The sequence below is a fragment of the Pezoporus occidentalis genome, unplaced genomic scaffold (genome assembly GCF_034315485.1).
Source record: "Pezoporus occidentalis ecotype Australia unplaced genomic scaffold, CSIRO_AGI_Poc_V1 ctg35, whole genome shotgun sequence".
NCBI classification, from domain to species: domain Eukaryota; kingdom Metazoa; phylum Chordata; class Aves; order Psittaciformes; family Psittacidae; genus Pezoporus; species Pezoporus occidentalis.
In genome coordinates, this window is record NW_026915483.1 from 422,625 (window position 1) to 437,000 (window position 14,376).

General features: G+C 41.0%; 1 protein-coding gene across 1 annotated transcript in view; it reads right to left on the reverse strand.

The window, feature by feature from the left end:
- Positions 1-419: 419 nt before the first annotated feature.
- Positions 420-14,376, reverse strand: part of FHIT (fragile histidine triad diadenosine triphosphatase) — a 426,482-nt gene continuing 412,525 nt past the window's right edge. The window contains exons 6-7 of the mRNA XM_062630204.1: positions 7,252-7,355; positions 420-739 (exon numbers count right to left, since the gene is read on the reverse strand). Of these exons, the coding sequence (XP_062486188.1) occupies positions 7,254-7,355 (102 nt within the window). The 3' untranslated portion in view covers positions 420-739; positions 7,252-7,253. The remainder of the gene's footprint in view (positions 740-7,251; positions 7,356-14,376) is intronic.

Consider the following 14,376-nt stretch of genomic DNA (forward strand, 5'->3'; position numbering starts at 1 on the left):
CATTTCTTGCAGAGGGAGCATTCCACATGAATGGCTCCCACTCAGGTTGTTTTCTGCTCCAAGCAGGACATTTGTGCTTGTCTAACCTTAATGTGATTACTACCCCATTAGCAGCTCTACATATTGATTGGCAGAAGTGTTCTCTATCACCTTTAAGTCCAGAAGCATTGTAACAATGTATTAAAAAAAGAGAAAAGAAAGAACATAGGATATTATACATTTATTATTACAGTACCTTACCTGACAAAACTGCAGCTGTCCAAGTTTATCTTCGCTAGTCTGTAAAGAAGACTTGGTTTTTAGGAACTATCATTCTGCTAAAAGATCTAATTTCTCTATGATATAACAGCCCACATACAATAATTGAATCAAAAGCACAAATGGAGTCGACACTTTGTAATGCACCTAAACACAGTAGCTACCAGATTTTGCTAGCACTTTATTTCAATTTAGGCCAAAAGGATAATTTAAAAAGATTCCTTCCCAAATACACAATTAGAAAGATACAAGTTACTACTCAGAGCGATATTGTGACTCGGTGCTCTTAGTTGTTTTAGTTGAAATTCAACCTTGGCGATAACCAAACGTCCAGTAAAATTGGTCATGGAAAATTCCCATATTTGTAGACAATTATTAAGTTGTTCAGGGGCAGCTCCAGGGTCACCGAGAACTGGAGCACAAGGCCTGTCTTCCTGGGGAGTTTCTTATGGCACAGGATGTTTTACAAACACTTTGTTACCTGAGAAATAACAAACATAACAGACAGTTACATATAATAGCATCTTTGATCTTTGTTAGTAAGGCAAAAGGTAAGGCTGTTTATTGCTAACAAGTTAGGTGCTCATTAGTATGTTCCAATAGGAAACACTGACAGCAATAAGCATAAGCAGAAGGAAATGTTCAGCATTAAATCCACACACAACACATTTCAGCTCCTATTATAGCCAATGCAATAGAGAAAGGAAGAAATCCTTGCACACAACTATCCTAAAATTATGTATCAGAGCAAAAGCAAGAAGCATTTGTTGGATTTATTATCTTTTTTAACAAAGTTCACTTCCAGACAATACAAATGCCTGCGTTTCACTCCTAACCCACAAAACACCCTCCAAAGGAGGTCAGGATCATTTTACAGAAAACAAACATGAAGTGAAGCCACTTCTCTGATGTCCCTGAGCAAGACAGCCCAGTCTGCAGCTCTGCCAACCACTAGGCGTAGGAACAAAGGATTAGAAAGGACATCCTGTGTCATCAAATCCAGCTTCTTACTCTTCAAATCAATCTTGCTGTAATAATCTCATGCAAGAGTCTTTGGGGGCACATGATCTCTTATATAAGCTCCTGCAAATGCTCTTTCAAGATCATCATCTGTGTACCCTCATCCATCCTGACCCTGTGGTGGGACTCTACCTAATACCAAGGTATTGCACACCAGTGATCTGGGACCATTGCCCTGAAAATGCCCCCAGTCTCACATGCTGGAGAATAATGAATGGGGTATGTCCATGAATAGGGTATTCCCATGTCTGCTCCAATTTATGCATCTCTTGATGGTCCATCCTAGTAAAAGACCTGTAACAGGTAACATAATATATGAAGGTGTTCCTGAAGCAGAGAAATAAAAATGCTGAGAGCCTGACAACTTCAACGTGAAAACTGGTTGTGAAATCCCTGCACAAACTCATGGCCCAGCTGTAATTGCACCATTAACAGGAGGCTTGTGGCAGGCTTGGGCTTACCCCTGCACATACCTGTCCTTCTGTGTCAGACTGCATCCTGGTAAACAACTGAGTCTCAAGTATGCTCAGTTCAATATGTTCCGAAGTCCATCACTCCCTTCCTTTTTCAAATAGCCACTTACTGGAGGAGTTATTAATGCCCTTCCACCTACACAGCCTGGACACCAAAATTCACACAAAGGCAGCTTTCAAGCTCTGAGGTCACACTTGAGTTGCTGGTTAGAGTGTCTCTCTGGACAGCTCTATTATGCAGCAGCTACAGCAGTAAGATAACAATACAAACCTTTACTAATAATTGAGCATGAAGTGGGCTTTTTGCTTGGGAACCTCAGTTTTGTACCTTCACAGCGTGGTTAGAGGTGGCTTCAATATTTGGAAAACTATTTCAGCTTATCAAACACGAAGCTGTTACACAACTGTTAGACAAGGGTAGGGCCTCCAAACTTGTTCCCTGGGGCTGTGAGTGAGGTTTGGATCCTTGCTGTTGTTTCGGCTGCAACTCCCCAACCACCCACTTCTTTGTCTGATTGTCTTTTCTCACTGAAACATATGTTCCTCCTTCCAATGGCATTTTGAGCAACAGTTTCCATTTTATGTCCTTATTGACTGACAGTTTGATGGCAGGCTGTAAATGACTTGGCACGTGTTTTGTGAATCTGCTTGAATGCAGGCCTGGCTGCTTAGTACATGCATCCTTTTTGCAGCTCTAAGGGCAAGAGATTAGTGTCATTTTAGCACAGGTTTGGGTAAAAAAAAAGTACTTGACCACAGTTGGTATCACCCTTATTTGAAGCTCAGCATTGTCCTGTACCAGATCCTGGGACATAACATCCTTCAGTTACGTTTGGCTTTCTCCATTTTCCTCTCATACAGTGTGGCATACATAAAGCTCAATGATGAATCAGGAATGGATCAGACAGCACAGGTAAGCATTCAGGCTGTCGGATGTGCAAGTTCAGAGAACATCTGGCCCTCTGTCAGCTTTCTTTACTAACAGTAACACAGTTGATGCTTTGCCTTGTGTGGTACAGTCTTGTCTGTGTCTCTGGCCATGACGTTTCTACGGTAGCTATAATTGCAGGACCCAAGCAGTGCTGCATGGAATACACATACTCTTGACAGCTGAATTAAATGGCCACCTATAGGGAAACTGAAGTCCAGATAATGAGGTGTATAACTTTCAGCACAGTACTACTTACAGCCTCAAAATTCCAGAGCCCTGGAATAGGTGTGAGGGGGACATTATGCTTATGCTGGCCTCTAACAAGAAGAAGACATTACACTTATAACTATAGCTAACCCTATCACAGCTTTGTTTTCATAAGGATAAGAAGGATATGCTTCAACCAGAAAGCATTAGCCCACCACATTTATTTAGGGAAGCCTTTTGCCTTAAGCCTTTTAGGATGGGTATTACTGTTGTACACAATTCCTGCACTACTTCTGGCTGCTTACATCTTCCCTTGAAGAGGTAATTTAATTCCTGTGCATAAACCTTCTTCTCCCTGCTACAGAGGTGGTGGGTCTGGATGTTCCACACTTCAAAAATACTGGCAAAGGGCCAGATTATGTCTGTCTGTTGGATTTCTGTTGATATTAACTTCCCTCACATCCCACTGGAATCACAAAACAGATTATATGTACTTTACTGCAGAAAAAAAAGAGAACTTTGGGCAAGAATACATAGGCCCTATGATCTGATCCATCTTCTCTTTGCTATTTCCAACTACTTAAAGCATAATGTCACACTGAAGCATTCTCTTCTGACAGATTGTTAATGATGCTTTTCAAAGGTGACCTTCATGAAACATGTTTCTTTTGAAGCTTATATTTCACTCGCAGGTCATAACATTTTCACACAGACAAGCAAACCATCAGCTCCCCATTTCTAATTAATAGTTCTTGGAGGCTTCTGAGTGGGGGATATAATTAACAGCACTTAAATTTGGAGTGCAGAGAAATCCACAGCCGACTACTAGGATGTGTATTTACTTGGGGATCATACATAAACAGCTCCTAAGTGCAGCCATAAAGAGCTCTCAGCCCAGGACCATTCACTACCCCCAGTCTAACTCTTGTAAAGCACTCAAAAAAATTTCCCTGTTTATAAAGCAAGGCTCTGACACTGACAGGGTCCCTTCCTCCTGTACTCCTTTCCCCTGCTCCCATTCCCCACACCAGAGCCTACAGCACGCTGTGTTTCCTGTGATGTATGGTGAGTCTGCTTGCTAAAAAGCTGCCACAACCTTTGCTATGGTCTCCACTGCAGGTACAGCATCACCTGGGGCAGAGCAGATTGTGTCCTCACTGCATGGCATGTGTCCCAGATCAACTCTGGATTCACTTCAAGGCACAGCCATTAGTTTGTGGTTTTATTCAGTTTAAAGTACAATAAAAGGAGGGCTTTTTGTGCAGTAAAGCAATCAAAGAAAGGTGTTGTATTCCATCCCATCATACTTGCCTAAAGTTAAGGTAAGTGATGGGATTGGTTTGGTGCAATGCATGCATCATGGATTGTTAGAAGCGCTGGAGCAAAACCAGATGCAAGCCAAACTACCAGTTAAATCCCCTCTGGCCTCTGGGTCAGCTGCTGCTAACAGTGGTAGTTTCCCTACTGAAGTCAACAGAACAGCATCTTTTCACACATACTGAGTGTTCTTGGTGGAGAAGAGGCATCTGTGAGGCAGGATAAGTGCTCTTAAAGAACGAGATCACCTCTTTTTTTTTTTTGCAGTGGGGCAAAGAAAAAACCCCAAAAGAATAGAATTCATTCTCTGACAAAGTTGAAAAGCCTATGTTCTCCAGAAACTTCCCCACTTCCAGATGAAGGGGAGAACAGACATCAGAAATCCTGCATAACTCTGCAACCTGCATTATTTGGAGAGGTTTTAAAAAGAACTTGGCATGCTGAATGACACAAAATATTCAGATGGTTAAGCAAGTAAAAGCTGTTGAATATTTGTAACTCTAAAAGCACTAGGCAACAGACTATCACTGTCAACCCCTTTATGCAAAGGGATGTTTTGACATCGTACTTAAGACTGACTCCTTTTCTAATGGCATGAAAGTATTGCTTCAGTTATGAATAAAACAGGAAAACTACCACTGAAACTTGTGCAGCCTGGTTCTTTCTTCAGAAACAACACCACAGACTGAAACTGCCTTTGAAGAGAAGCATTTTTCATATACTGTCTCTGAAGGTTAGTAACTCTTTTAATCTTCAGCCATTTTGCTAGCATGTGTGGTTTTAAATGCACAAAACACCCTGCTATAGATAAAGGTGCATCTGAAAATAAGATTGGAAATTAAGATGCTACATGGGGGCTTGGAACTAGGTGATATTAAGGTTCTCTCCAACCCAAACCTTCCTGTGATTCTATGAGACAGTCTACAAATGCAGGCAATATGTGCTACTGAACCTACTCAAGTCATACAGCTGTGTGACAGTTAGTGTAGGACTCGTGATAAATGCAAAGATATCTGGGAAAGCTCTGAAAGACAGTTCAGCCTGTTCTGGCTAATCTAGCTGGGCTGGGCTTCTTTGAATGAAGCACTTAAGTAGAAAAATAATGCATAAAGCCATAAAAATTGCTATTTATAGGCTCCAGAACACCCACATTCAGCTCTTTCTCACTTTCCCTGTGCCGCATGAAACAACTCAAGTTGAATATCACCCAGGTAAACCTATAAATGGCAAAATAAATCCTTTGTAGGTGAAAACCAAAAATAGCTTCAAAGAAGAATGTATATAACCTTGTTAATTTGCCAGAAGTTTTCCATCTTCGTCACTTCAGAAGCAAGGTTAAGAGAGCAATAAAGGCTGAGAAATTCAGAAGGTGTTCAAATATACCTTTATCTCAGGTCCAGAGCTTTAAACCTCAGAAGCAAAACAATGTCAGGGAGAAAAGATTGACAGTGATCTTTTGTGTTGGGAATCAAGGGTTGGAAGGACTGCCTGTAGCAGGCAAAATACTCATGATAATGATGCCAGTAAGATTTAATTTACCAGTCTGCTCTAGGAAAGGTAATGACCTTAAATATAACGGGGAACTTATCAAGAGGTCATCTGTGCAGACTTACACTGATTTATTTTCATAATAAATGGAAGTAAAAGTCCAGCCACATGAATTTGCTTGCAGGAAGGGATTTATACCATTTATCCAGCTTTGTATTTAGTATCAGAAGAGTCTAAGAATATTTGATTGATATGTGGGGATTTAATTCCACTCCTTTGAGAATCTCTGCAGGAAAATATTTCAAATTCCATTTCTAACAAGATGAAAAAAAAACCAAAACCTACAAGATATGTAATGGGGAAAAACATCACACCATGATAAGGATGTGCCATTACAGATGTAAGAAGGGAACTGCATATGTTAAACAGCTTTCTCTGTGCCAGTCCATAGAAGCATTGACACAGCTAATTTGACTGGAAAAGACAAAAGCATGGTCATCATGCAAAAAAAAAAAAACCAAAAACATCTGATGAACTCAAAGGAAAATGGCAAAATGGCATAGGAGATGAGAGCTGCCACGTGTGCCATGCACACATCCTGTTCATGCTCAAGATCTATCAATGAATAAAGAATATCAAGAATTAATGTTCAGCTCAAGATTTATGAAGCTGGGCTTCAAGCAGTGAGTCACAGGCAGAGAGGAGGTATATTTATGGGATTTCAGTTCTTCAGAGGGAAAAAATATGAGAAAGTCAGAAATGACAGAGAAATGAGAATGCTGGATGATGGCAAACATCATATAGGGAACAGGGGAGAGGGAGCTTTTGGCATCACTGCTGCAGCGCACATGCCAGTGTAACTCCTATTGATCTCTGGGGCCCAGCTCATTTCTACTGGAAAAATCTGGCTTCTGGGACTCCAGGTACAAAATGAAAACCTCACAATTTCTAGAGCACCAATGGCAGCATTTACCAAGCGTTTCCTCTTTTCAATTTTCCCCTGCAAATCTTTTTCTTTTAGGGCTAGTGCAAAATTTAGCAGAACAGCCAGTTTTCCAGCAGGCTTAATTTTGAAAGATGGACTGATCAGATGATTTAAGATTTGAGAGATAAAGTTAGCATTTGCCTATCCACTCTATCCACTTTGAATTCTGATGGGATTTTCTATATAGAGATGTGTATATATATATATATCTGAGCATATACAGAAACACCAGGTTTTAGCTCTTCATAGAGGTAGCAATGCTATTTTCTGTTCTAAAGACGGAGGATATGTTAGGTTAGACATTTCTCCTAAGTAACTGCTGATGATTCTGATTTGCAGATATGTTAGTTTTTGTTATCTAGAAACTAAAGGCTCTAGGAAGGTGCTGATTTGCTCACGGAGGAGCATGTTATTTTAGCCACCGTTGCAGTGCTGTGTCCTTTTGGAAGCAACACAGACCTAGGAGCTTTCATTTCTTTCGTTTCATATTCCCCTTCTGTCCTCAAGAAGCCTATGGAGGTTTGAACAGCTTTTCATGTGTTGCAGGAATAAATCAATGTGTAAATCATTACCTCTAATTTTCCTGAAAATACTTCTTCAGAATTGCTGCTTCAGCTGCCATTTCTTCTTCTGTCCTCCACTTGTCAGGGGAATCCTCTTTGTCGTGTCTCTGCAACTTTTATTGAGGGAGAAAGAAGGAAAAAAAAGTGTTCGTTATTTTTTTTTCCCCTAGTTCTATTGTAAAATTCAGTGCATCCCTGTGTGCAACCCATCTAACTATTCCATGTGTCTGTGGTATTGAAGGACCTGGTGATAAAGAGATAAGGGCAAAGGTTACGAGTTTAGAGTGGTGACAGTAGTTAACCGATTCTGATGGATTATTGATGATAACTCAAGGTGCCAGGATAAATGATAGGCAGTGACAAGAGCTCACCTTTGACTTGATGGTCAAGTACCTTGTGAGTCTTTGATGCAAAGCTGGTAGATAAGGTAATAGGAAAACAAACGCATTCAGGTATTCTGAAGTGCCCATTACATCAGTGGAGTGAGCGATGCAGGAGCTGTCTGGACACCTTGTCAGTAATTTATTTTAAATCTTCTCTAGCCTTTCCTCTGCCCATGGGGCCACCTTTCCCATCAAAGACCTGTTGTGATAACAAGGCCCCGTTGCAGCTGTTTCCCAGTGGCAGCTCATATCTGTAGTTTTCAGAAGAGATACATTCCCTCCCTGCATGCAAGTTACTCATCCTTCCTTACCCTTGCTGAAAGGGAGACGTATCCCCAGTCTAGAAAGAAAACCTATTATTTTAAGCATAATAATGATGTAATGCAGGAAAAGATACAAAGTATGTGAAACATTAAATTTTTGCATCTAGATTGCATAATATGCTCACAAAAGTAAGTTCTATCCCATATACAGTAAACTTTAAGTGATCTTATCCCAGACATGACGATTTCAAATACATCCTTTGCCCCTCCAGAAGAAGGGACAAGCTGATGGATTTGCTGATCTCCAGAAGAAAGGACTTCTATTTTATAGCAAATATAACATGCCAGCACTAAGAGTGACTATTTCTACATATGTTCATCCAAAGACTGCCTGACACTCATATCAAGGGAATTTACAACAGACAGCAGAAGCATTTGCATTAATGGCTTAAGTATTGAGATTTCCAGTGTGTCTCTAGGAACAGAGCACAGAGTGTATTAACAGCATCAGTGCTTCTGGGGAACACTGTAATATTGACTTTTTGTTAATGTCACAAAGTTGGAAACTAATGAATTTACACCTGGACAAATTTTAGCACAGAAGATAAAGCAGTGAAAAAACAAAGATGAAACAATACTGAACCTGCCAAGCAAACTGCATCACTGTCTATGGCATGTTTAGCAATAAACTAGGATTGTTAGCATACATCCAACTCACAAATACTTTTATTTGTGCTGCATTTCTCCTACTCTGAATTTTGCTGCCAGCTACAGTCCTATGTAGTTTTACATTCTGCAGCACAGATTTCTCCCTGCTCAGCAGATGAACCGCATCAGAAAGCTATTTCCTTTCATGCCAATACTATACAGTAGCTGTAGGCAAATCAGAGTGTATTACTGTTCAACTAGTAGAGGACTAATCTTCACTGTTATATTAGCTCTAGGTGTGTTATAAATCCACCTTGTAATAATGCTACAGAATTAGAGAGAAAGATTCAAAAGCCAGAAACTGGTACAGTGTGTACACTGTCAACACACCCTTTGTGTCCATGTGCACAGCACCACCTACTCTATACACCTATACAGTGCATAGGTACCATGGCTGAGCTGGTAATGAGAGGGAGCTCTAGGAAAGAGCATACAGCATCCTGTACTTTCCATGGACTGTGAGCACTTCCACTTCACAAGAGGATGCACCAGGCCAAGCCAAGTGGTGGTAAATAAATTGTCTGTCTGAGGTGTGAACTGTTTCTCTAAAAAAAAAAAAAGCACTGTCTTGCTCAATCGACCTAGCATCAGCAGGAGATACAGCAGGCAACAGCTAGAAGGCAAGGGAGAGCAGCCCCTGTTCCTCAAGGTCACCTTATTTAACCTGCAAGAAGTGCTTTCAGTGACTTGATTTGGCTGCTGTTCTCCCTTGCTATCCTGTTTCCATGCAACCCAAGCGACAGCTGACTCGAGGATGAGACTAGTAAAGTGCAGGTTTGACTTCTAGTTTTATTTTCATTTTCCCTGGTCAAAGAAACTGAACAGTAATAAGAAGGCATAGCCTGAAAAGGCTGGTTTTGTTGTCTAAATTAAAACTGTGCGAAGTCACGGACCATGGTGACTTCTCAAAGCTGGCAAAGAAGAGGATTTCTTTTGCTACACAACTGTTAACCTTTAAAAACAATAAATCTTTGACTTAAGGTTAACACAGACATATGGAGAGCAGCAATGAATTCTGAAACTTGCCTAGAAATGCCCTGGCTCCTAGTACACAGCCTGCAATACCAGCACAGCAACACCAGCCAGGCACAAAGTGCTTAATGCAGCCTTACCATTCTCTGCTGTTCACAAACCCCTCATACTGAGATGTATCCACATTTCTTGGTATTTGGACAGCAATTCCTCCTGCAGGACATGGCAGAGGGGCTGAGAGGGGGGTCTGCCTACACAGAGCCCTGCATCACTGCAGGCTGGAGCAAATACTAGTGTATGAAACCTTTTCTGTAGAGCTCCAAGATAGTTATCATTTTAAAACTGCTGGTACTTGGCCTGTTTTCATAAGAGACAAGATACTCTACTACAAAACTCAGAAAGCCCCAAATTCCCTGAGGTCAAACCCACTGCTATATTACAGGAGTGTCTCGGGAGCCCAAGCATTAAGAAAAAGGCAAGCAGCCAGATAAGCATAGTTCAGATAGCTCCAAAAGAAGAGGATGAGAGAGCATAAAGGTTTGAGACAATTCCTATTAATCCAACTTTTTCTTTTAATATTCTGAACAAGCACCAAGACACACATTAGTCACTTCTCTAATCGCAGCTGCCCAGCAAATTACACACTGTATCTGCTCCACATTCTTCAAGCAGTAAGACCCTTGTTTATAACTTACTACATCTTCTTGCCTTGCAGTACAAATAAATGCACTATTTCTATGATATGCCCTTCTTCAAGCAGATCATTACTGATGTCTGACTTCTTGGGCTTCCTGATAAATTATCCTCTTCTTTCACCTCAAGCAGAAAATGCTCTTCTACCAATAATCCATGACTGTCAGTCTTGATTACTTGTAAACAGCGGAGCTCCTGGAATATTTCTGCTTGTGAAAAGTGTTCATTTTCTCACTCCTGTCTCCCAGTGTGAGATGCTGGCAGACCTGACAGCTGTGCTTTATGTTATTGTATTAAAGTTGTTAGTGCTGCAGAATGGTCTACATTTTTATCACTGCAATTCTTCCGGGAAACACAATATTGTTTTATAACACAGTTGCATTGAGGAACCTCTCCTTCTTGCCCCTTTAGAGAGGAGCCCAATATTCTCTATGCAACAGATTATAGGAGACCTGGGTCTATGACTGCCTGTTGTTTGAAATAATATCTATATTATGGTTTGCTCTATTTATGCAATAATACTGGCAGAAAAACAACCTGGTTTAATATAGAGCACCAGCCAAAAGTATGGGGAAAAAAGCTTTTATGATATTTAGTACTATTCTCACTCCCCATGAATATTTACTGTTGATAGTTAGGAGCTTACAACCTCCAATTCATTTAACTGAAAGAAGAAAATATAGTGATGGAGAGTAATCACACCAAACTGCAGCCACACAACAAAATTCAGCTGCTTCAGCAATTATAAAATACAGTGTTATGAAACCCAGCAGTTAACAAAAACCCCATGAATTTCTGCTACCAGTTTGGATCAGGTATTAGGCATTACCCAGCTACTGGTCTCCATTATTATCAATACATCTTGGGATACCTAGGCCTCTTTTCCATGCTGAATTCCCACACTTGAGTGAAATCTACAGAGTAATGTTTCAGCATCAGATTAACTTGTGAACCACGAGGAGGCTGCAAGTCTCATCTCTCTCCAGTAGATGGAGACACTGAAGATGAAAGTGAGTTCAGGCTGCTACACCTACCTCTTCCTCCCCTTTTGCCCTCCTCACCCTGGTCTTGTGGTCCTTGCTCTTTCCTCCCACCCCGAGATATCTTTCCTTTCAATTCTCTTTATATTTAGCTTATATCCTTATAGTAAGACTTCATTTTTACCCCTCCCCATACCATAATTGTGACATTTACTGCTATTATTAGTGTCTCCTTCTGTGCTCTATCCTCCCTTCACCCTCTGTTGTCTTTCTGAAGGGAGTGTGAGCTTTTTGGTGGGCAGCCTCCTCTGCAAAGTCCACGCTTCCTGTCTCCATCTCATTTTTCAGTTGCGGCTTGAGTCTCAACTTAATCAGCAATGTAAAATGAAAGGAAAACGGATGAAGCAAAATGTTTTCCCAAAGAAATTTCTTAGGGATGCTGCATTCACGTAGTCCTAAACTCAGTTTTACCTACCTAGGACTTAGGGGTAATCATTGCAGGAGCTCCCAGCCCTGGCAATCCCCAAGAAAACACAAAAACACAGGCAGAGAACAACTGTGGCATGTTCCCTCCTGACCACCTGAGAGATCACCTGCAAGATATGGTGCAAGAGATCTGTTTCTAAGCCCCTTTTACCATTTTCCCCACTCCACAGCCTGAGCAGCTTAGTCAGTTCATCTCTAGGCCTATCTATATTTAACTACAGCTGGAAGACTGCTGTAATTTAATTGTTCTAATTTACAGTGAACACTGCAGAAAAACACAACATCCTGTAATTTTCTCATCTGCTGACTTTGCTTAAGACTCTGTATCATACTGATATCTGCATTTGCATGAATCAGAAATCCCCAATTTTGGTGTGGCTTTTACTTGCTGTATTAAATTTGAGTTATTTAAGGAGATGAAGAAGCAGCCCAAGTTGCCTGCATTCTACGAGACACCATCTTTTAACTACCTATTGGAAAACCCTTCTCCAGTCGTTACACTACCTCTGCATGAAATAAGCTGCTACCTCCCAGCTGCTGCTATTGCTGCAAAGCATATATCCCATTGGAAACCTCAGTTTATCAAAGCTTCAGAGAGCAGTGTTTTTTTTTCCGCTCCTATCAACTCTTTGTCGTAGTGACTGAAAGTATTTCTTTCAGGTTTATTGTTGTGCTTTGGGGAAAGACTTGAACCTTGCACTTCACAGACATATGAATAACTGCACCCTTTGTACCAAAACACCTGGATGAGGAGAATTTTGTGGAAACATGCATAAAGGTTAAACAAACCCCTTAAGCATACGTGTTTAAGTGCTTTGCTACAATAAATTGTACAAATGCTAGTTTCTAACAATTGTGCATACAAAAAGGAGAAGAAAAAATTGTAAGTACAAAAGGCACCCTAACAAACTTGCTTTTGAAAGTATAAAGGACAAGTAAAGCCCACGAGCAGAACAACAGTTGTATAGAAAACACATTTGCCATTCGGGGAAGTATGTAGATTGCACTCTGAAGAGCTCAAATCTTGACAGCCTTCCAGTTTGGCTCCAACCGAGATAAAATTCTTGGAAAGTGAGCACATTACAACAGAGATACTTGAAGGAATATCCACTGGGGCAAGAAGTCCTGCCAAAGACTTGGAGAACTGCTACTTACAACCTGGTACAAATCCAGGCAAGAATCCATAAAGGTGCTTGGTTACATTTTCATTACGTCCCTTACCCTCCTAGTTAGCAGATAATCTTAACACCTTGCCTGGAAAGAAAAGGTAGATGATTGTGGGGAGCTTCCTAACAACATTGCCTGAAGGGAGCAAGAGAAATGCGCTGCACAGAGACCTGGGTAAGAAATGGTAGTGTCATCAATGTGATCATGTTGGAGGAAACACTCTCCTGTGTTCACAGCCAGTCATGCAACAGTACTCGTTTGGAAAAAGAGTTTTAATAAAGAAAAAACACTTTAATCAAGGAGAGAGTCACTGATTCAAAAAATTCATGCAGGTGCATGCGTTACTTGACTGAAAGCCTTATTCCCAAAAGGGTCAGAACTACAGAGCAACGTGCATGTCCCACTCTAAGGGCAGAGATAACCTTGAGGCGCCTGTATCAGGCTAATGTATTCTGGCTCCCGACTCAGGGAGTTTCAAAGTCAGAACTCCCCCTGCTAATCTTCTTAACTTTAGACAAATATTTGCCATAACCTGAGCACACTCAGTAAGATTCACAACGTGCCAAGGAAGACACTTGTGTTAGGGAGGTTCATTTGGTTTATTTGCTTTCTTCATATTCTTCTGCCAGCACAAAGCGTACCAGCTGCGGTTCCTATGGCATCCATACAGAGCCTGTTCAGTGGGCAGGTGGATGTGAACATTCCGCCCCATCTCCTGGGGGAAACTTCACCCTTCTCACCACATCTCTCAGAGCTGCAGAAAGAGCCCTCAATAGTGAAGGCAGAAACAGATTTCTTCTCTGGGAATTAGCTTATTCCCATTAAAGAAATCCACATCCCCATCAGCGTTTTCTGAAATTTAGAGAAAAACACAATGTATCCTGGAGTATCTCATACTCTGAGTCACTCTCTCCACTGACTGTAGGATTTTAAGGAGCCTTCAGATGTCTGAAATGACACATACCACATGCTTGAGGCAAACCACTCAAAACCTGGTTTTATGTGTGCTTCTCAAGGGACCCCTCACCCACCAACAGGCCTTCCTAGGATGTTCCTGTCTACTTTCACACAGCACTCGGGATCACAGCACTCCTGGATGAAGCTACATCCCCCCAGGATGACCTTTTACACAGGCATCCCTCAAACACTTCTGTAGCTTTCAGCCTTGCACACGCAAGGCTACTTTGCCTCCAAGATTGCCTCCCAGGGATTTAAGCAGCCAATACTCTCTAGTAAGTAGGTACTAAAATAGGCTGAAGAATAAATTGCTCTCATTTAACATTCACTCCAAAAAATACGGATGCATTTATTATGCAGCATATTGTTTTATACAGTGTTTTGTTATAATAAGTCATGTTTAAAATGTCATGACATTTAAATCAACAGCAGTAAGAGGGAAATGCTGAAAAAGAGCAAGATGATCAAAAAGGATTTGAAAAATCCTAGTGAAACATCATGGGCCAAACACCTTAATTATAGTAA